Here is a 22,641-nt window from a genome sequence, read left to right on the forward strand (position 1 = left end):
ATTATATTCTGAAAATCTAAGCAAAATAATTTGTTTAGTATATTAGCACGCTGCTGCCCCGTGGACAGCCCCAATCCACTATGCTTGTTTATTTTTTAACCATACTGTCTTTGTTTGTACTACCGGAGTCGTGAAATTTTAATCGGCTTCCTTCACTTAGATGCGTGTCAACTGAATTTTTGTCGAAACGCCTGCAATTGTTTGTAATAGGCATAGAGCAGGGCGCGTAATGCGTGTTGCATTGCTACAGCCCGTGTTGCGTCTAACGATGAGAAATCTGAGCTCAACAAAGACATGGAGTCCACTGTAATACCAAGATATGCATGTGACCATTTGCCGCGTCTGCGGAGCGCCCGTTAACTGGCTACCCAGATAAATGCATTGCCGAAAGAGAGCAGACCAAAACCGGATAGCGAGCCGCTGACTAACGAGGTAGCATCGATTGCGTTGCAACGTAACCACTTTGGGGGGAACTGGAGAACGAAATCCGTGTCTGACCGCTTTAAGTTGAACAATGGTTGCTTGCTAAGGCACATAGCTGGTTACACACAAATTAATACTGAAGACGTCACCCTCCGAAGCGACTGTTTGCTCGGTTTCCTAAATTTGTAAAGCGGGGTGTTGCATACGTTATATGCTGGTCTGTCTAGTTTGGCTGAACCCTGCTCGTAAACCAGACATTTTAACGTTGGCAGATCTGAAACGAACCGATCGCCGTCAGACCTTGATTGTGTGGCGTCTGCAAGACGTCTGAAGATGTTTGAGTCTAAAAAGATATGGTTGGCAAAAAGGGGGGCGGTCCTGCCAAATATGAATTCACAGAGCTCGTACGAAAGGAGCGTTGCGTACAACAATTGTAGTCCTGAGGGTTTGCCTACAGTTAAAACGACAGTCCGACCGTACAGCAGGGAATCCCGTGCAAGTATTTGGCTCCGCCCCTCGTGGGCGATGGTTTATTTTAAGGGTCCATCTCTGGGCGGTACCAAATCAAGGGTCGGTTAGCAATTGGCTGTTGTGAGGGAGGGACCGCCCACAACTAAAGTCCCGCCTTTAAACAGGCGTCGAAAAGGAGTCACGTGTTGCGTAACTTCAGGAAGTTCGCCAGGAATCCATTGCATACTTACTCTAATGGTAGCCGAGGTCTGAAGTAATACGGATACGCACCTCTACGGTTGAATGTGCGAGTAGCTTTTTACCGCCTTTTAGTGACTGATGATACCGTTTAATCAAATAGGTAGATAAATTAAGCATGATAGTTATAACGTCTGTCACATTTGCTTGTTGCCTATTATTTTCATTAATATGACATACGTTTAACTCTAGCGTGATTTGCCGCCATAACGTAGATATCTATGTAGTAATAACTGGAATTTAACGTGCTGGCCTTTTGAACATCAGGATGTCCCTAGGCACCACAGCTGGCCCATTCGTGTTGCGCTAAACGTTACACGCATGTAGTTCTCCCAAATGCGCCTCTACTTCCCGTGAGCGGTTGTCAACATAAGGAAAGGATGATATTAGTGACAAAGTTTTAGTCGCGATTCTGTTTCTTTTCGCCTGGCACGATCCTAGAAGGTCGTCGATAACCTTAACGAGGTATGGCAAAAACCTGAATGTCGGATAAATGAAATTCCTTTTCAATTTTGTCTTTTTGTTGTTTGTTTTGAGTGGCTTGAGCGGCGCCCAACCGAAAACATTACCGCCCGCCCCTAAGTATCCTTTTCTTGGCGGCGACCAATAACAGCTCATAGGGGGCGGGGAGTAACCTTCAGTGAGCCACGCCCCTCCAAAGACGGACTGAGGTTGTTGTCTGTGTAGAATTTTTGTTTGCGGTCTGGTGGGTTGTGTATTTATTATATTTAATTTTTCAAGTTATTTTTATCTAGATCGTTTAATATGCAGGTTTAATACCAAGGTGATGTTTTAAGATAGAGATCATTCGAATGAGCAGCGAGTTGTATCTCTTCTGGTAGCAGCGTTTAGGTGAGTTAATTTAACATATTTGTTGAAAGAAGAAAAACTGATAAATTGAAATCTTTTTTATAATTAAGAACGCAAGTAATGCGATCGAGTACATTTCACTATTGGACTGCTCTGGGGCAGTCTGGACACGCAGCAGGGTCGCTTGGGACGATTTGAGGGTTAAAGTTTGTGCATGTGCTGTCTACTGATCGCTATGTCCGAGTGCTTGGCTCCACTTTGGCGTTTTTTAAAGGAATTATTTTAAACTTAAGCAGTGTTTTTCTCCACAACAAAAGAACTACACGATCGGTTGTGGCATTGTAGACGAGGCGTTTACGGCTGTGTGCGCGGTAAACCTCACGGTGCGGAGGCGGGGGAAGGGCACCCTCTGCCCCGCTATACAGGATACTCGAGATCGCTGCTTCAAGTTTGTGACAGGCCTCAAAACGGGAGGGGGAGGGGAGAGTGGGCTGGTTGTTTCTCGGTTAAAATAAATGTATTTAAAAAAATTATCGTCAGTCATGTTTGTCGCTAATATGACGTAATGTAAAAATGATCGCGTACACGCCTGCTTCGGGTAACACAATTACGCAGCCCGCAGCAGTTACGGTTATGAGCTGCGGGAACTCGCTGTTTCGCCGGGCTTAGCTTAGCTTAAGTTCAGTGCGATGGATAGCGAAGCCCCGCTAGTAGTAAGGCTCAGAGGAGACGAGGCTTTTAATTATAAATGTATAACAGAAGTATTAAAGTGGCCTTTCAAAAATGCCGGCCGTTTCGGCGTTTCGCTTGTAGCTGGCGCTAATACGGTATGATACGTTACTCACACACGTACGCTCGGTGTGTGTGGGGAGGGGAGGAGGGGGGCGATCGCCGTTTCTTTGCTGTCTTTAGCCAAGACGCAAACTCCTGGGGGACGGGGGGGGGGGGGGGGGGGGTGCGGTGGTTAATCCTGACACGCTGCAAGTGTCTGAACCGGGGGAGGGCCATGTGCTGCAGGGAACACGTGTATACAACAACATCACCCTTCTTCCTTTCCCTTTATATCAAGCGTTTTGAATACCTGTAAATTGCATGACTTATTTAATGCACCCCCTATTAGAAATGGTCGTCGTGAATAGTTTGAAGAGCATTATTGGCTCACCATTCGAGAAATCAATAAGCTTACTTATTTTCCCTAAATGTTGTTTTTGTCTAACCTTCATGCTTGTCTGTTCTACATCTTTAGAGATTAATTGCATTGTGTGTCTTCATTGGACATGGCTTGTCCTCTATTCACAGATTTCTTTTAAATGTGTAGTGTGTGAGGGAGCGATGCAGCCTGGGTGGTCCATGGGACGTCGCTGATGCTGATGGCTTCTCCTCTTGACCCCTCCCACCCACCCTAGGTCTTGCAGCTTGGGCGAATATGAGTCCACAATGAAGCGCCGGTTAGAGGAACAAGAGCCGGCATTCCCCGCTCAGCAGCGCCGGCCCCCAGGTGCCCCGGAGACCTTCCAGCATCGCGTCCTGGCCCCCGCACCTCCTGCTGTCTACGAGGCCGGCGCTGATGCCATGCAGTCCCCCACCAGCGTCCAGTATTCTGTCTCCCAGGGGTACCAGGTAGGCACCAATCTGTATCCCCTGCTTGTTTATGCCAGGGATGTCTGGCAGTGAGCCCACAGTTTCGCGGGACTAAACCTGATTTGGTGACAAAATAATTTGTTTCAATCAAGCAAAGAAAAATTGAGTTAAAATAATATGGTATTATGGTATTGCTTATGTATTAATCATGAACTAAATCTTAGTTACATGTTGATCGCATGCTAATTCATCATTAATGAATCATGAAGCCTGTTTTATCAAGCAGTTACTATATTTGTTACTGTATCTGTTAATTCTATAAATCCTTGTGAACTGCTAAGGAATAACTGAAGAAACAAGTAATAAATAACACAAGTGAAACACTGATCTCATGTTTGTTCATCATTAATGAATCGTAATGCATCTTTTGTTCATGTTTTGTACTTGAGTAGTTACTGAGTTATTACTAAGTATCTGTGCCCCATCAAGTACAGTGTTACCCATGCCCTTTAACTGGCATTGTCTTCAAGGTTCCCACAGTGACCCAGAGTCCAGCGGGCCATGCCCACACCCCCAGCAGTGCCGTTCACGGTGGGGTGCATCACCATGGCTCGGCAACGCAGGTGGCGCAGCCTCACGCTTACCCGGCCCCTGGCGCTGCCCCCTCCCAGGCTCAGCCGGGACAGCAGCAGTTTCAGAGGCTGAAGGTGAGGGAATGTCCCAGAATACCCCCCCCCCCCCAAAACACAGCCTGTACCTTCTCTGATAATCCTCACTCTTGTCCACTCACGGGGCAGATGGGTAACACTCTGACGTCAGTGGATGTTTCTTGACCGCATGTGTGTTCCCGTGTACCTGTTTTCCGTCTCCTCCCATTGCTGAAGACCAGTTCCAATACTTAAGAACAGAAGTACAAAGGACAGTAAGAATCCCCGGATGTTGTTCTTGCCCCGCCCCAGATGTCAACGATGCTTCGGTTGCATCCTCGCCAAAGGAGACCAGTCCCATGATTCATTGCGCCCCAAGTTCATTCTTGGGAGGCAACTTAGCAGGACCAGTCTTGCCAGGACCTCAAGTGCAATCTTTGCATACTTGGTATTGAGAAACACGCAGTGTGTTCATTACCACAGGGCCTGTCACGATGATGCCTCTGGACTGCCTCTGCTCTCCTAGTCTTCTCACTTCCTTGTTGTTAATGCTTACATGCCGTCTTACCAAAAGTCATCTGGGTGTGTAATTCAGTGGGTGACGGACCTCTGTCCTTATGCAGAAGATCATGGATTCGCCGTTGGGCTTTTAAGCAATGCCCTCAACCCCAGTTGCTCCAGGGATGCTGGCTGGCCGGCTCTCTCTCTGATCCTCACTTGTACGTCGCTTTGGATAAAAACTTTGTCACATAAGTAAATGTACATCTGTGTAAACTGGGGGAGCACCAGCTGTCAGCTCCGTGACCTGCTTCTTCAGCATGGCTGTTGGTTTCTGGAAGAAACAATGTGGTATCACACCCAGTGACTTCCTTAAAGCATCATTGGAGAGGTGACTTTTATCTTTGCTGTTATTCAGCTTTCGCATTCGTCCCCAGGCTGTTGTCAGGTTTGTACATCTGCATCTGTGCCCTGCCCAGTGCTGTGTCCTCTAGTCATATTCGAACCAACACATTATCATATAAAATTGCCCATCCATTTTGCTGAAACCAGAGATTCCTCTGACTTTAGGAAGGAGATTGATAATCTCGATTTGTGTTTGTTTGTTCTCATTAAAAATGCCCATTTAGTACAAAGAATGATGGAAACGACAGACTTTCCCCTCCTTTGTCTGCCCTTGTTGTATTAAAAGGCTTTTTTTCTGCCCTGGATTTCAGAGCGTGGAACGAATTCCTATGAGTGCCTATTGTCGTGTGTCGTCCAATTTGCATATTAATTGTTTCTGCAATTTGCTGATCTGTGAAGCAGTTGCTCTGTACGTTTCTTTCCGAGGTCATCACCCACACGACGCAGTCACGCGTTTCCAAAGTTCAGTGTCTTCAGTTTATGTCATTCGCTGAAACAGACATGAGGAGCATCTTTCTAAGACTGAAGGCATTCTGTCACCTGATTCCAGTTTCCTGATTAGCATCTGTGAAAATTGCTCATTTGGCAAGCAAAGTAATGACCACCATTGTCTCCACAGGTGGAGGATGCACTGTCATATCTGGATCAGGTAAAGCTGCAGTTTGGGAGTCAGCCTCAAGTCTACAATGACTTCCTGGACATCATGAAGGAATTTAAGTCACAAAGGTGAGGTCCAGTTTAGAAAACTGATTGACAGATTACAGGAGTAATTGTAGCTTCCAGGACCCTGTGATGTTGACTAGGAAAAGCAAACAGATGGGTGGACGGAAAACTTTTTGATGCTTTAAAAGTGACGCACTCGCGTGGCATCTTGTGTCCCTGTGTCCCCAGCATCGACACTCCTGGGGTGATCAGCAGGGTATCCCAGCTTTTCAAGGGCCACCCAGATCTCATTATGGGCTTCAACACTTTCCTGCCGCCGGGCTACAAGATCGAGGTTCAAACCAATGACCTGGTCAACGTCACCACGCCAGGACAGATCCATCACATTACACCTCAAGGCATCTCGGTGCAGAACCTCCCAGTGGCCACGCCCCCGCAGCTCCAATCCCAACCTCCGGCCACGCCCATAGCTGTGGCCCCGCCCCCACCATCCCAGCCCACGCCAGCCAAGATCAGCAAGGTGGGAATGCTGGAAATGCATAGGGTTGTCTGCCCTTGGGGGTTTTCCTGTAATGCTCACCCTGATCATTCTGTCCTCAGCCACTGCAGTCTCCAGCGCTGACCCCCAGCAGTCAGCCGAATCCGTCCATCCCCTCGTACGCCTCACCCCGTTCCCCGCCTGCGCAGCCCCACGTGCAGAATAACCAGCCTGTGGAGTTCAACCATGCGATCAACTATGTCAATAAGATCAAGAACCGCTTCCAGGGTCAGCCTGACATCTACAAGGCCTTCCTGGAGATCCTGCACACTTATCAGGTCAGAATGGGGTTCAAGCTCTAAGGGTATGGCTCCTGGTTCCTTGGGTTCATAGTATTGGCCAAGGACCCAACCCTTGGACATCTAATACTCCTGGAAGAATTCCTTTTGGAAATTTAGTAGCTTACAGAGAATGGGAGTGTTTTATATTTGAGTGTTACTGATTTGACTTATTCATTAATACTATTCTTTGTAATTTAACCTCATTTTAAGTTACTCTAATACATATATACAGTGGGGTCCAAATGCATGACACCACATTGAAAACCTGGGATTTTTTCAGTAAGTCCCAGAAATAAGGTTTTGGGATGTACTAAGACTTGCCAGCATTTTGCAGTGAAAGAAATCTTATATACTGATGAATACAAGTTTTAGATTTATGGTAGTAGCAGCAAGGTTTACGTAAAGAGACAAACATAAGAAGAGTGATACTGCAGTGTATCGAAACAACAGTGAAACAGGGTGCCAGTTAAGGCTGTCACAGCCGATTACATGAATGACTGAGTAATCAACGATTAATCTGATGATTCATAGAGTGATTGTTTATATTATGCATTGCAAGTCAGTCACACATACAGTCAATTTAGGCACTCTGATTCAAGTTGCATGTTTTTGTACTGTGGAAGGAAACCAGAGACCCTGCCAGAAAGACACACACATAGGGTGAACATGCAAACCCCACACACAGTGGCGGCGGGCAGCGATGGCACTACCTGCTGTGCCACTGCGCCACCCTGACAAGATTTCCAGATGTGCAGTGTTAAAATATCGACATGGCATTTCATGTACGTTGTAAGTTGCACTAAAACATTTTTACTCAGTAATAGGAAACCAAACTTAGCAAGCTTTGCAATTTTAATGATGGTTCCTTTTCAACACAAAAAAAGTCTAAACTTTAATCGCCTCTGCTTTTGCATGAGCTCTGCATGCACTCTTGAAGTGTCATAATCATTCTCGTCTCACTGTTGGACTCACAGATCTTGCGACGCATTTCTGAGAAATTAAACAAAAATAAGTAGAGGAGGCAAGCAAACCAGAAGTGGTCATGAAAAGACATTCCATTGTGTGTGTGTATGTGTGTGTGTGTGTGTGTGTGTGTGTGTGTGTTATATGCCATATATACCAAGGGTAGACGGAGGTGGTATTGAGCACTGGCAAGTGTTTTGTCGGCACTGCTTTGTGTCTGCTGGGCAACTCAAGGCAACACCAGCTTTTTTGGCAGACACTTGGTAGATGAAAAGTTCTTTTTGGCTATATAGTTAATTTTCAACTCCTCAATATCACAAAAACTCCAAATATTGCAATGTGAACTTTTTCCTGTATCATTCGTCCCTAACACAGTATGTTCATAAAAAAATAATAAATATTGGTTATATATACCATACTATACAAAATGATGCAGCTAAGAATCAGGAGTAGCTTTTGTTTTCAGCAATTATTTTGACATACAGGAATCAGAGAAGGTGAATTTAAGCAAAATAATCTGTCGAATTTATGACAAAGAATGGCATATAGTTTATGGTTGTCTATGGCTAACCACGCACTATTAGGTGAGTGTGGATGTCTTAAGATGTTGCATTGCAGTCCTGCTATGGTAATATTTAAGTTCTGCTTTGCAATAGGGTTAGGTTTAGGGTGTGCTGTCAAATCATCACACTTTCGGACCTCATCACGGATTTTAACGAAACTTGGCATGCTGATTTGGTCACATGAGTAACTCATGAATCTGAAATTGGGTGTGTCTTGGATCAAAATCGAGGGAGATTTAAGCGAACAAAGTTTTAACTTTTTTTGGGGGGGAGGGGGTGGCTGGCTATGACTGACTGGCTATATTTACCTTAATATAAGCTGCACAGAAATGGTCCTCATACTGTTTTAAAGCTATTGTCCAGCTCTATAGATTGAACAAATGATATGCCATCCCCATATGAATAATTACTATGTAATAACTGATTAAAATATTAAAAATTCAATAACAAAAAACCTATATTTCAAAATTGATCATTTTTTTACTAAAGCTAGCTCATAACAACATGAACATCTCCAGAAAATTTGGTCTTTGGTTTTTAAGTTGTTGCTGAGATATCTTGACATAAAGGTAGCGTCACATGGTTTCATATCACTGATGGGCCTTTTTAATGGCAGCCAGACTGACATGAAATAGCATAACAAGCACAGGTGAAATAACATTAATGAAGGTTACAAATATGCTACACTGGAAAGCTTCATTAATGTCACTGCAGACACATGTTCTTGCCATACTACTGAAAAGGCCGACATGGCTAATAAACATGGCTAATAAATGCCCTGCATTCATCAGAGGTGAGTGAGGTGTGCAAATCGGTCCAGTGTAAGTGCACACTGAGGGAATCACTTGACTTTGCAAGCAGCAAAGGTTATGTTGTGGCTGCATATGATGATAATTGGTGGGTGGCTAGGATGTGTTGAAGAAACTATGCCCAGCACTGGAGAGTTGAGACTGAACTTTTTACATCCTCATGGACCATCTCCATCCTATTCATTCCCACGCCATCCTGATAGACTTGTTATGGATCATCAGGATGTGCTTTTAATAGTTGAACCTGTGACAGCAACAGGGCAGACACATTCAATTTCAAGCAAAGACACAATAGCTGCATCAAAGGCTCTGATGGACTATAAATTGAGAGCATAGCAATTGTTTATGTTCTTACATTCCCACCTTCCCTTTAAACAGTATTGCTGGTATGTAACTTAGGCATTATTATACCAATATTGAAATGCTTTCCTTGCCCTAGTAGCAGAAAAGCCTATCTAGTTTGTTTATTTTTGTTATTTGTCAAAAACCTGAAAAACTTTTTAGTAGCCCAGTGTCTAGTCAAAAGTGTAAACTAAAGAGGAAAATAACATATTCTGATTGTACCATTAATTGTTTTTTTTTAGTTACTTTGGCAATATTGTCTTTTTATTCATTTTTAAAAGTAATTTTAATTTAAAATGTTTTAATTTAAATTATATATCCTCAGCTAGTTCCGGCAATAGTTGTAGTTGTCATGAAAAATAATAACCCTGTACTATGCATTGATCAGTAACCGCTATTCTGCTACTGCTAAAAGCATTGTAAGGAACTGTGATTTTGGTGCCAAGCAATCGATTAGGAAACTTTTTAATCTGTTTTTTTTTTTTTAAATAATCGAGTTTTCAAGTTTTGTCGAGTAATCATGACCGCTGTAGTGCCAGTATTCAAGCCTGGGGGTGCTTTGCCTGCTCTGGGGTTGGACACTTTCACCAACCACACCATAGCATCCAATCTTCTTTGGAACGTGGAACTCTGGGTTAACAGGGGTCATCAGGTTTTGTACAGACTCGTGGAGTCATTGCTGATTTGAGTGTCATTAAAGCAAAAGGAGACATGTCAGTTACTTATAAGATATTCTGAAATTCATGTCCATTTTTTCCCCAAAGATTCAACTTTTCACTCATTATTATACTGGTAATACAAAACCGTTAATTATAGATTCTATTAAATTGGGGAAAAAAGCAAAATAGAAGCATTTTCGCTGGTGCTCTCATGCTGTGTCTTGTTGCCCCTATTCTGCCTGATATTCTGATTGATTTTGTAGTCTGTGGTTTCATTTACATTGATATTTTGTGATAGGCTTTCTGATTGGTGTGTAATTTTGGTGGTCCGCTGTGATTGGCTCTTTACCGTTTGTAACACTGGCACTTGGCCGGTCCCCCACAGAAGGAGCAGCGCAATGCAAAGGAGGCCGGCGGGAATTACACACCAGCTCTGACGGAGCAGGAGGTGTATGCTCAGGTGGCTCGACTCTTCAAGAACCAAGAGGACCTGCTATCTGAGTTTGGTCAATTCCTGCCCGATGCTAACAGCTCCATGGTAAGTTTGGGGGAAGTACTCACATCTCTGCTAGGAGGATTCACTCTGAATATAGGCAAATTTGATGTTATTTGTGTTGACTTGTGTTTAGCTGTGTTTTGTATGCGATTTCCTGATTCTGTGTCTCCTACTGGGGAAGGTACTTTTACTGGAAGATGAGCCAGCTGGTGGCGTTTGGCTTTCCCATGTTTATGTGCATCCTTTGGAATTCCCTACCCACAGATCCTGAACAAGACAACAGCTGAGAAAGCAGAGTCTGTGCGTAATGACCACGGTGGCACAGTCAAGAGGCCTCAGCTCAACAACAAGCAGCGGCCCAATCAGAATGGCTGTCAGATCCGGCGGCACTCAGGCAATTCGGCCACACCCCCGGTCAAGGTAGGTCCCTACGGGAACTATCCCCCCATGCTGACAGGAGTAACCTTGCACTCTACTGGAGCAGCCATGCTGTGCTTCTTTCTCCCAGTTAAGCAGTCAGGGCTATGGGGATGGTTATTTTGATTGGCTACGGAGGGTTTGGGTATAGCTACATTTAATGGTTGTGAGTTTGTCTGTGCAATGGATTCTGGGTAAGGGGATAGGCATAGTAATCTCTACTGAGATTCCTCCCTTTAAACATGAGTCACAGTCTTGGTCATATATGGACTGTGCGGAGTTCCTTCTGTGAATGGCCTTCCTCCCTCTTTTCCTCCAATAGAAGAAACCCAAGCTGCTAGGAGTGAAGGACCAGTCCCTCGCGGAGGCAGGCAAGCACAGCAGCAGCACAGAGTCACAGTTCTTTGAGAAGGTGAGTCGTGGCCACTGGCTCCATCATCATTCCCTTTCCGCACCGGGTAGGGCTCTCATGTCGGAGACCCGATTCTGTCTGATCCTGCCCACCAGTACCACAGAAATTGTGGTTCTTTGACTGAAGTTGAGTTGCTCTGAAATTTGGACACATCAGCCAGGTCATACTGGCGTTAGACACAGGAGTGAGAGTCATCTACACATCCACAGGTGCGCAAAGCCCTCCGCAGCTCTGAAGCCTATGAGAGCTTCCTGCGATGCCTGGTCATCTTCAACGAGGAAGTCATCTCCCGTGCTGAGCTGGTACAGCTGGTGGTGCCCTTCCTGGGGTGAGTTGGGGGGAGCGAGGTACACCGGAGACTAGCCGTCATGCCTGATCCAGGACGTGTTCAATCTGTCGTCACTGGTGACATTTACAGCCATGCTGGTCATTTATATGCTGATGAGCCAAAGCATAGATATAGATATAATGGAGATATATTTTTGACTCTAGTGAAAATGGTTCATGTCAAGGTCTGGGATATGTTATATAGTAAGCTAACGTTAGGTAGTCGTAGTTGACATGTTGAACACTAAAGAAATGGGCAGGATCTGGCTGACTTTGACAAGGCCAAGTCATTATGGCCAAACGGCTGGGTCAGAGCATCTACAAACCAGCAAGGCTTGTGGGGCGCTCACGGTCAGCCATGGAGAGACCCTACTGAGAGCGGTCTGAGGAGGGAAAATCCGCAAACCATTGACAGGGTGTTATGCAGCCAAGACTTGTTGATGCGAAACGTGAATGTTGTACAGACCAACAGAAGGGCTACTATGGCACAACTGGCAGATAATTTTCATTGGCACAGGAGTAATATTTCACTACACACAGTGCATAGGGCCCTGCTCTGTATGAGCTGTGCAGCCACAGACTAGTCAGAGTACTCATGCTGACACCTGTACAGTGTTGAAAGTGTCGACGATGGGCATACAAGCATCAGAATTGAATCTTGAGACATTGGAAGGTCGTCTGGTCTGATGAATCCCGTTTTCTGTTGCACGATCTGGACGGCTGGGTAGATGTTAAGCATCTGTGGAATGCATTGGTCCAGCAAGTCCATTCCACAGCTATGTAGCTCCAAACACTGCAGGTCTCCATGCGCTGTGTGTCATGACATATTTCACCCGTGACCATCCTTACATTTATCTGCCATTTGTGCCACAGTAATCCTTCTGTCGCTGCGTACCACATGGAATTGACTTCACTAACATCCTGCGTCGATGAGTCTAGGTCAGACACCCTGATGACAGTTCATGGTTTTCCCATCCCCGGACCGCTCTCAGTAGGGTCTCACCGTGGCTGATCATGAGCGCTGCTCTTTTGGAGATGCTCTGACCCGGCCGTCTGGCTATAATGATATAGCCTCTGTCAAAGCCACTCCGATATTTACGGCTGCCCATTTCTGATGCATTTGACACATCAACTATGAGTACTGAATGTTGGCTTACCGTCTAATACTAGCTGGTTTCCGATAAAAGACACGTCCTCCTGTGGTCTGGAAGCATAATGACCACTGAAAACATTAATAACACCAGTTGTGAGCTGAATAAATAATACACAATTAATAAAACAAAATGATTTAACTCACTATTCTACATTAATAATTCGTATTTTATCGATGCAAAAATACTATAAACGATGTATTCCGATATATTCCCAAAGTTCATCCCAAATTGTATTCGTTGCACACTTTTTTTTTTTAAATCGGGACAGTGACATCGTGAACTTTTAAGTCAGTGCACCGATGGGAATCAGTGAATCTTACCATCCCTACTTACGACCATTTCAAGCTGGTGGTCTGAAAGAACTTTTCAAACTCGGATATCGTAAACAAAGTACAAATCAAAGCACTGTGAAACGCAAAGCTTGTCATCTGAGAGGAGAGAATCCCACCAGCTGTCCAACAACACTGTGTCAATCCATCTCGCAGGAAATTCCCTGAGCTCTTCACCTGGTTTAAGAACTTCCTGGGGTACCGAGAGTCGACCCACATCGAGACCTTCCCCAAGGAGCGAGCCACCGAGGGCATCGCCATGGAGATCGACTACGCCTCTTGCAAGCGCCTCGGCTCCAGCTACCGGGCCCTGCCGAAGAGCTACCAACAGCCGAAATGCACGGGCAGGACACCCCTGTGCAAAGAGGTGAGGCGGGGGCCTGGTGCCCACCTGCCCCTCACCTGCCCGCTAAGCATGCGGGGCTCAAACGAGTCAGAATGCCACGTATAACTCACTGGCTGACCCCCCCCCCCCCCCCCTTTCCTGATGGCTTCCAGGTGCTGAATGATACGTGGGTGTCTTTTCCATCCTGGTCTGAAGACTCCACCTTCGTCAGCTCAAAGAAGACGCAGTACGAGGAACACATCTACAGGTGTGAGGATGAACGCTTCGAGGTGAGGACAACCTAGACAATTGCACTTTGTTTCATTGTTTATTGCCTGAGGAATGCTGAGTTTGTTTTGAACATTATCTTCTGTTTTTTATTTCTTTCTTTGTATTTTTATTCTTTGATTCTTAAATGTTTTTAAGTGCGTGGATGGTTTGGCGTTTCTTCAGTAAAGCTTGAAAGCCCCCCCCCCCCTAATTCCTTTGTCCCCCAAACCTCTTGTAGCTGGACGTGGTGCTGGAGACCAACCTGGCCACCATCCGCGCCCTGGAGTCGGTGCAGAAACGCCTGTCCCGCATGACGGCCGAGGAACAGGCCCGCTTCCGCCTCGACAACAGCATGGGCGGCTCCTCCGAGGTCATCCACCGCAAGGCTATCCAGAGAATATACGGAGACAAGGCACCCGACATCATCGATGGCCTCCGCAAGAACCCAGCCATCTCCATCCCCATCGTGCTCAAGAGGTGTGGGGTGCCGCTAGCTGTAGAGCTTGGAGTCCAGCCCTGGGGGTGTGGTCCCTGTCTTCACCCCCTGTATGGGTTGGAGGACTATTGACTGATGGGACTCAGTAGGGCTCCAAAGGCTTATTGGCTTGACTTAACATCAGCAATCATTGGCACTGTCAGCCTCTCTTCATTAGTTAAATTTTATTTTATCTCATGCAGGTTAAAGACCAAGGAGGAAGAGTGGAGGGAAGCCCAGAGAGGCTTCAACAAGATCTGGAGGGAGCAGAACGAGAAGTACTACCTGAAGTCACTGGACCACCAAGGCATCAACTTCAAACAGAACGACACCAAGGTTCTGCGCTCCAAGACCCTGCTGAATGAGATTGAGACCATATATGATGAGGTAGGAGGACTCCTTGATTTTTCCACCAGTGCATTTATGGTTTCTGGAGCCTGTTCACTGTTTCGCACGGAGGAGTGTTTTGCACTCGGTTGGCTTTTGTACTAGAATACACTGTCAACAGACCTGCCTCGCTGTCATCGTAGAAGGTGACACTGCACTGCTCTGCAGACTCAAGTTTGCAACAACTTTTAAGTTTTCCTGTTTTTTTTTTCCCCAGTTGCATATTTTACAGCTCATTTTGTGGTGTTTGTGCATGTGATGACAAGCTGTCCACAAGAGATGCACCAATCCGATATTCCAAAGGGTATCGGCGCCGATCCAGACCTATTTGACCTATACTTACTTATTTAGTTTTTGGCAATCTCTAAAAAGATAGCTCCTATTTCATGTTAAATCTATTTGTACAATCAATCGCACGACAGCTCTTTCCCATCTTACATGTTTTTTTGTGGCATTCAAATTGAACGCTAACGCTGCCCCTCAGTCTTTTTTGCTACTCAGTGTGAGTATAATGACTTCCGCCTGCTGTGACGTCATGCGCATACCCTCCACAGTACGAGGAGCATAAGATAAGACGTTAAGATAAGACAGAGTAGTTTATGCTTTTAATAGAAACCAGTAGCACAGCGATTTGCAATCTTTGTAAAAATAAACTTTTGAGAGGTGGGAATAGCGTTTAATGGACAATCCCACTTAAAGCGCACGCAATTGCGAGACAAAAAAAGCAATGGATGATTTGGGAGTCGCTAACTTGGACTGTCTTGCGAACTCGCTGCAGCTTGTGATAGAAGAGGGGCTGCCATCGCAACAAAGTGTAACTGAGCCGACGCCAATGGGAGAAAAATTGTGTTAAAATTTTAAGCATTCGCCACTTGTGTACACTTGCTTTGAAGATATTCATATTGAACTGCAAATGCCTCAAAAACAAGACGTACAAACGAGGTAGAACAGTACGTTATGTATGTTTGTAGTAGCCAAATAAAATATTTTTTGTCATACATTTTTTCCATCTGTATTTACTAGCTTAAAAAAATTAATATATAAAGTATAACAACACATGGCCTGCAGATCTGGGACTGTTTATGTGCTTTCAGATTAGGTCCACTGTCTTTTTGGATCCTGACGCGCTGAACTTAGCACTTGAAGGCTTTTACAGACCCGTATTATTAGGGCATGAAAGTAAAAGTCGGAATGTGACTCGGACTGAGTCTTCAAACCATTTATGCCTATTTTAAGCAAGCAGTACTCATGAGTTTTTAAAACGCACTGGTTATATCGTTAATTTAGTAATGTTTCATTTCTTCAGCCAAAGATTTACTGAGATATTGAGATCTTAACATGGGACCTTTCACTAGAGCAGGTAGTTACATTCGTCTTGCAGTGTGACTAGGCATACTGGGAACTTAGCAAGCTAGAGGGTACGGGTTACATCTCTCTCCTCATTGTTCTGATTTTTGGTAAATTAATAACTGTGTGTCCTTTTTCAAAGATGAATGGTCCTCATTGTTTTTCCTTCCCCAGCGGCAAGAGCAGGCATCTGAGGACAACACGGCGCCCCCTAGTGGGCCACACCAGACCCTGCTATATGAGGACAGCCAGATCCTGGAGGACGCAGCCTCCCTCATCATTCACCATGTGAAGCGGCAGGCCGGCATCCAGAAAGAAGACAAGTACAAGATCAAGCAAGTGGTGCATCACTTCCTGCCCGACATGTTGTTCGCCCGACGCGGGGAGCTGTCCGACCTGGAAGAGGAGGAGGAGGAAGAGGAAGCTGACCTGGATGAGGCTGGCGCCAAGAAGCCCAACGGTCTGGCTCCCAGCGGGAGCGGCAGCAGGGGAAGCCCGGCCAAGTCCAAGCTCCTGTTCGGCGGCACGGCGGCCCAGAAGCTGCGCAATACGGACGACGTCTATAACCTCTTCTTCGTCAACAACAACTGGTACATTCTGCTGCGGCTGCACCAGACGCTGTGTTCCCGGCTGCTGCGGATCTACAACCAGGCCGAGCGGCAGATCGAGGAGGACTGCAGGGAGCGAGACTGGGAACGCGAGGTGCTGGGCCTCAAGCGGGAGAAGGGTGACACACCCGCCGTGCAGCTACGCCTCAAGGAGCCCAGTGAGTCCGACACACTCCGTCACCAACGCGGAGTCGGCTTTACAGCTGTCCACTGTAATGTGTGGGCCATCCCTGTCTCACGTGGTCCAGAATGATAAGCTGTTGCATACCTCTCTAATAAACACCCCCCCCCCCCCCATCTTGTTCTCAGTGGACATCGAGGTGGAGGACTATTACTCTGCCTTCCTGGAGATGGTGCGCAACCTGCTGGATGGTAACATGGACTCCACCCAGTATGAAGACTCCCTGCGTGAGATGTTCACCATCCACGCATACATCGCCTTCACCATGGACAAGCTCGTCCAGAGCATTGTCCGACAGGTGCGTCCTGGGCCCAGTCACCGGGGGGGGGTGTCGGTGTTTCTTCCAGCGCCCTCTGTTGGTGGTATTTTGGATTGCCCTTTGAATCAAAGGTGGACCTTTAAATCTACTGCCTTGTAGCAGTTTCCATTGATTTAGACTGAGTGGGGCTTCATTTCAACAGTGGCTCTCGCAAAGCATCAGCTTTCATAACGGTGCTCCTTTTTTTCATTGGTTTTCCTCTAGATAGTTGGTTCTAAATGATTGTTCCTCAGCCTCTCTGCCGTATTAATGAAATCTCCCCCCCCCGCCCCCGCTATGTCCCTGCAGCTTCAGCACATCGTGAGCGACGAGATCTGCGTCCAGGTGACGGACCTGTACCTGGCGGAGTGCTCCAACGCGGCTGCGGGAGGCTCTCTGTCCTCGCAGACCTCCAGAGCGGCCCCCGAGGCGGCCTATCAGCGCAAGGCCGAGCAGCTCATGTCTGATGAGAACTGCTTCAAGGTGAGGCCTCCAGCCTGCCCCTCTGCCCGCATCCACAAAGACGCCTTGTGTGAAGCTGCAGTGCTCTGCTCTCTGTGGAGATGGTTACTCACTGGCCAGTGCTAAGGGCTGCCCCCCCCCCCGCAGTACCTGGAGTTCATCAGTGATCTCTCTCTCTCTCTCACCCCCTCTCCCCCTCCTTCTCCCCCTCTTTACCCCTCCCTATCTCTCTCCCCCTCTCTCCATTCCTTTCTCTCTCTCACCTTCTTTCTCACCCCCTCTCCTCCTCATCCTCTCTCGCTCTCCCCCCCACAGCTAATGTTCATAAAGAGCAGCGGTCAGATACACCTCACAGTGGAGCTTCTGGACACAGACGAGGATAATTCTGACGAGCCCATGGAGACGGAGGTGAGTGACGACGGTGTCGGCCAATCCCCACCGGCACAGTGACACCCGGTCCCGCCCTCCGCAGCGTCCGTGTGTTGTTACATTCTCCCTCCACCATATTCCCTTAGTCCCCATTCCTGTTGTTCAGAACCTGACGGCCATGTCTCTCTGGATGCCTCTGTATTGTCTGCCATGATGGATACTATTGAGGTAACCGGCTGCTTTTATCTCGCAGCGCTGGTCAGACTATGTGGGCCGGTACCTGAATTCTGACTCCACCTCCCCGGAGCTGCGAGAGCATCTGGCCCAGAAGCCCGTGTTTCTCCCCAGGTGAGAGAACGAGGCGGGCAGCATTATTTGGGTGGGTTTAAGCCCCGCACCCCGGGCCAGCTGGATGGCCAGCGGCCAGGGAGGGGTCACGGCCTCCCTCTGGGCACGGGGGGGGCTCTCTGAGCTAAGCCTTTTCCTCTCTCTGTTTGCATGAACAGAACTCTGGCTCACAGGACTCTTTGATCTGCAGAAAACCTCAATCCGAAGAGAAGGATTTGTTTTTATTCTCTCCTCGCTGTCTGATTCTCTTTGTAAGAGTGCCTTAAGCGAAAAGAACAAACCTTACTGTCGGTTCATATTTGGGGGAAGGTCGTGGCCCATAGTCCCGCTGGCGTCTTCAAATAGCTGCTCCTTCCTGTTAGCTGGCAGTCAGGAAGTTCACAGCCAGTTCACGCCTGGCGGTGTGAGACCTCGGGTCTTTCTGTCATCAGGCTGTAACGTCAAGCTGTAACGTCCCGCGTAAGTCTGCTCCGTGCCCTGTCAGGGGGCAGCTCTCACCGGTGACTCGTTGCCAGAGAGGATCGCGATCCACTTCTCTGCATCCTTTGATGTGTGTACGACGGTCCGCGAGACCTACAGATGGATGGGCCCCCTCACGAAGGCCTTATCTGTCTCTTCCGCGTAAGGAACCTCCGTCGGATACGGAAGTGCCAGCGGGGGCGGGGGCAGCAGGAAAAGGAGGCCAAGGAGGGCGGGAAGAAGGTGGTGGATGGTGCAGAGAACATGGAGTGCATGTTCAAGCTGAACTCCTACAAGATGGTGTACGTCTTTAAGTCTGAGGACTACATGTACCGCCGCACTGCTCTGTTGCGAGCCCACCAGGTACCTGCCCCCGTTCTGTTCTCTCTTCTGATTGGTAGGGCCCTGGCTAAGAAAGCCATTTGTGATTGGTCTCTGTCCACTGTACCTTCCCCAGTCCCATCAGAGGGTGAGTACGAGGTTGCACCAACGCTTCCAGGCCTGGGTGGATGGCTGGGTGCAGGAGAACGTGACAGCGGAGATGGCAAGCCACTGCACGCGCTGGCTGATGGGCGAGCGCCACGACGGGCTGCTGCCCTGTACCACCAGCTGCCAGAAGGAGGTGCTGCACTTCATGGGCATCAACAAATACCGCGTGACGTACGGCCCTCCGCCAAAGGCCCCCTGAGGGCCGTAGGGCTTCGCCGCGGTTCTGGTGGGACTGGGGGCATGCAGGCAGTCGGGGGCACAGTAGGGGCAGAAGGTGATTTAGGGAGGATCCATCACTAACTTTCACAGGATGTTGACACGCGCACTGTGCTGTGGCTCGCCAGCGGTAAAACTTTTTAACAGCATTTTAGCTGTACCTGCCTTTGCAGGGCCTTGGTGCCAAAACAAGAGAAACGCCCTGTGAGTCCGAGTCCACCTCGCCTTCTGTCTGATCTCTCCAGCTGTCAGGTGACCTCGGGGCTTCCAGCCTCTTGAGGAAGGGTTCCTGAGGCTGACAGGATGTGATGTCATCAAAGCCGTAGCAGCACAGGTCTTTGGTAAGAAGCCTCCAGGAAGTTCTTTTGTGTGAAAAGGATGATTAGAAGTCAGAAAGAAATAATAGAGTAAAATCACCTAATTTTTTTGGAAATACATTTTAATGCCAAGTGTTCTGGGGAGAAGTACACTTAATTTGGAGTTTTGCGTTGGGGGGAAATTTTTTAATTTTGTCACCTTTCACTGGTGTGAAGTGCATAGACTGAAGGAGCACCAACATCCAGGCTGGTGGCTTCCAGTTGTGTTCAGAGGTCAGGCCTCCAGATCGGGCATCAGGGTGAAGACTAGTTTGGCTATTTTTAGTACCTGTTTCTGAAGAGAGGTTGCCTTAAGGACGACACATCTGACACCAACAGGATTATGGGTAGTGAGGCAGCACTTGTAGTCGCTATTGTAAAAAAAAAATAATAATAGAGCAAAAAAATTTAAAAAAGAAAAAAACTTTAAAAATAGTTATAGCTGAATCAGAGCGTTTGTCAGTTCTGGTCTCAGACTGTAAATTGTATAGCTTGTGAATGTCAGTTTCTGACGTGTACTGATGCATATTACCAAGCTAGCCCAGAAACCCCAGTACAGTGCAGCCCAGACCTAGGAGGAGTTGGGATGGACCCCCCCCACACCACCACCACTGCCCAGTGCATTGTAAATAACCTGTAAATAATGTCAGACCTTTTTATTACGGAGATCTGCATTGATGTGCTAGCATACTTTACAGCCTTACTGTGGACTTCAGTGAGAGGAGCTAAGAGATAGTACGTATATTAAAAATGCAAGACCGTTTATTACAGTTTTTACCAAAGGGAATTGATGATGATAGTTTTTTTGTGTGTGTGTGTGTGTGTTTCCTTTTTAAATTGTGCAAATGTTCATTTGAGAAGTAGAAATTTATCCAGGATTTTTCAAATGGAAGTTTTTATAGTATTTTTTCATAAAATGTGTAAAAAGTAAATAAAAAGACCAGGTTCCAATTTGGCTTTTATCTGGTGACACCAGCCGCTGCCTGTTTGGAAAGGCTACAGGGCTGGCAGGCGGTAAAGGGTGCGGATCCAAGCTTTTCAATCGAACCCTGGACACGGGGCCGGTCCGCTTCATCTGCGTAGTGTTTTCATTATCCCGATTCCCCTCCTTACTTTCTCTCCCTCCACGACCTGGATAGATTTCTGCTGAAATTACACAAACACGTTTTTAAAGTCACAAAGCATGTCTTTTTCTGTGGATTATCATAGCCCCTTTATTTCAACCTTATTTAAAGAATAATAAAAACAACGTTTGTAGTTGATGGCTTCTGCTCGCGTGTCATTGACTCACCTCGTTTGTGTCCTGTCCGCACACTTCGGTAAAATGGCCAGACATCATCTGTGGCTACAGAATTCCCTCTGGCTGTGGAATTGGCTGCGGGGTTGAATCTTTTTGGACCTGTAAATGAGACCCTTACAGCTGTTTGTTCAGGGTGATGTTCCTAATGCCTGGGACCCACAAAGCCGATTTTTGGCCGGTGGCAGATATAGCGTGTTTGAAGCTATTTGGTGAAACTTCATTCTCTGATTTGTGCTGTATATCAACACACCTCTGACACCGTTGGTGTGTTCCAGCACAAATTTTCACAATTGATGGGAGGGACAGGAGCCAACGGGAGCCGATCGTTCGTCAGCATTGGCCGGTGCTAGTTTTTCTGCTGTTCGCTTGGTATGTACTCAGCGTTATGGGAAACCCTCTCACCTGAAAGTAAATTATCCAGTAAGTTTTTGTTGTCACCCTAAGTTATGCATTATATATGATGTTGATTTATGGAAGTGCTACAGAATATGAGGTTTAAGAATGCGAATAGGCCTTTAAATAAATTCCAAATATCATCTGTCGGATGGGGTTGAGAGCTCCCCCTAGTGGTGATGGCCTGAATTGTCATAAACCTTTGATTGTTTCCTGAAGCTGTTAATTGGCCAGAGAGCAAACTTGCTGCTGTTTGTACCTTAGAGGCCCACAGAATGACCCACCAGGAGGATTGCCGTAGCAACGCTGCCCACATTCGGTCAGCGTAGGGGGGCATTGCAGCTCAGGTCTGTCTCGTAAGTAGACGTTCCACCAAAGCCAAGCTGATTTCACCGGGTGTCAGATGCCGGGCGTGACAGCAGACTGCTACAGAATACTGAATGCTCACTGATTTGTGCTGCAGTGTCTGGCAGTGCAGTAAATACTGTACTGCATGGTGCCAAGCAGTGTTATATGCCACACACAGTGCTGTATATTTCTGTCCTGTCTGTAATGCTCAAAGGTTAAAGAATTACCGCGGGAAAACTCGTAAAGCATACGAGCAGCTATAGAAGATCTCGCATTCAGGGCTCCCCTGATAGTTTGTTTCCAATTATCTGCTGACATCTCGTTCGGGCAGGTACCTTTTTCTGTGTAGCTCATGCATGTAGCGCTGCTCTTCTGCCACCAGGGGGCTAAATCTCCCTGCACTGCAGCGGACGCGCTCTCCAGCTGCAGAGGCTGCTGCCGTGACGGGATTGATCCCGGTGGGAGAGGGTTCAGGGGAGGTGAGTCGCTGCTGCTATCTGCGCAGTGGAGGATCGGATCTGCAAGCACAAAACCACCTGCTTTTATCACTGCCACGGCCTGGGCTTTAGACGATTTATATGCAAACGCTTGAGGTACAAAAAGAACACACATGTCTTGTGTTAAGAGTTAAAAAAAAATGTGTTTTTTTTTCGGAGATATGCAGCTACAACTAATGGGCATCTGGTCAAGTGCCCTTCTATAATTGTCATTGTGAAATTAGATCTACACTGTGTGAAAACAATCGCAGAGCAGCGGAGTTTGGCTTCTGGCGGAGATCAGATCCCCGCGCCGACCTGCTACACTCGACAGCGTGCGGCGATGCTTCCGCCCGCCGATGAGGGGTGTCGGCTCGCATTACCCCCGGAGCCGGGGGCGGGGGGCAGATGAGGAGCCGGACTGACATACAGCCGGGACCCATCTGCCACCGGCGGAGTTAATGAAGCCCGGTACGAAGCGAGGATCGCGGTCCCGCCGTCTGCTGGTC

The 22,641-nt window shown here is 47.2% G+C and overlaps 1 protein-coding gene across 1 annotated transcript; it reads left to right on the forward strand.

Annotated features, from left to right (window-relative positions):
* Positions 1-1,760: 1,760 nt before the first annotated feature.
* sin3aa (SIN3 transcription regulator family member Aa) lies at positions 1,761-20,877 on the forward strand. The gene is made up of 21 exons (XM_023822819.2): positions 1,761-1,983; positions 3,348-3,561; positions 4,053-4,229; positions 5,692-5,798; positions 5,964-6,255; positions 6,336-6,551; positions 10,276-10,428; positions 10,651-10,806; positions 11,126-11,215; positions 11,425-11,543; positions 13,182-13,392; positions 13,524-13,640; positions 13,859-14,097; positions 14,299-14,482; positions 16,004-16,595; positions 16,747-16,916; positions 17,226-17,399; positions 17,694-17,786; positions 18,001-18,095; positions 18,722-18,917; positions 19,012-20,877. Exons 2-21 carry the CDS (start codon positions 3,379-3,381, stop codon positions 19,240-19,242), a joined length of 3,795 nt encoding a protein of 1,264 aa, XP_023678587.1. The 5' UTR covers positions 1,761-1,983; positions 3,348-3,378; the 3' UTR covers positions 19,243-20,877.
* Positions 20,878-22,641: the final 1,764 nt, after the last annotated feature.

Source organism: Paramormyrops kingsleyae, chromosome 13 (assembly GCF_048594095.1).
Source record: "Paramormyrops kingsleyae isolate MSU_618 chromosome 13, PKINGS_0.4, whole genome shotgun sequence".
Lineage (NCBI taxonomy): Eukaryota > Metazoa > Chordata > Actinopteri > Osteoglossiformes > Mormyridae > Paramormyrops > Paramormyrops kingsleyae.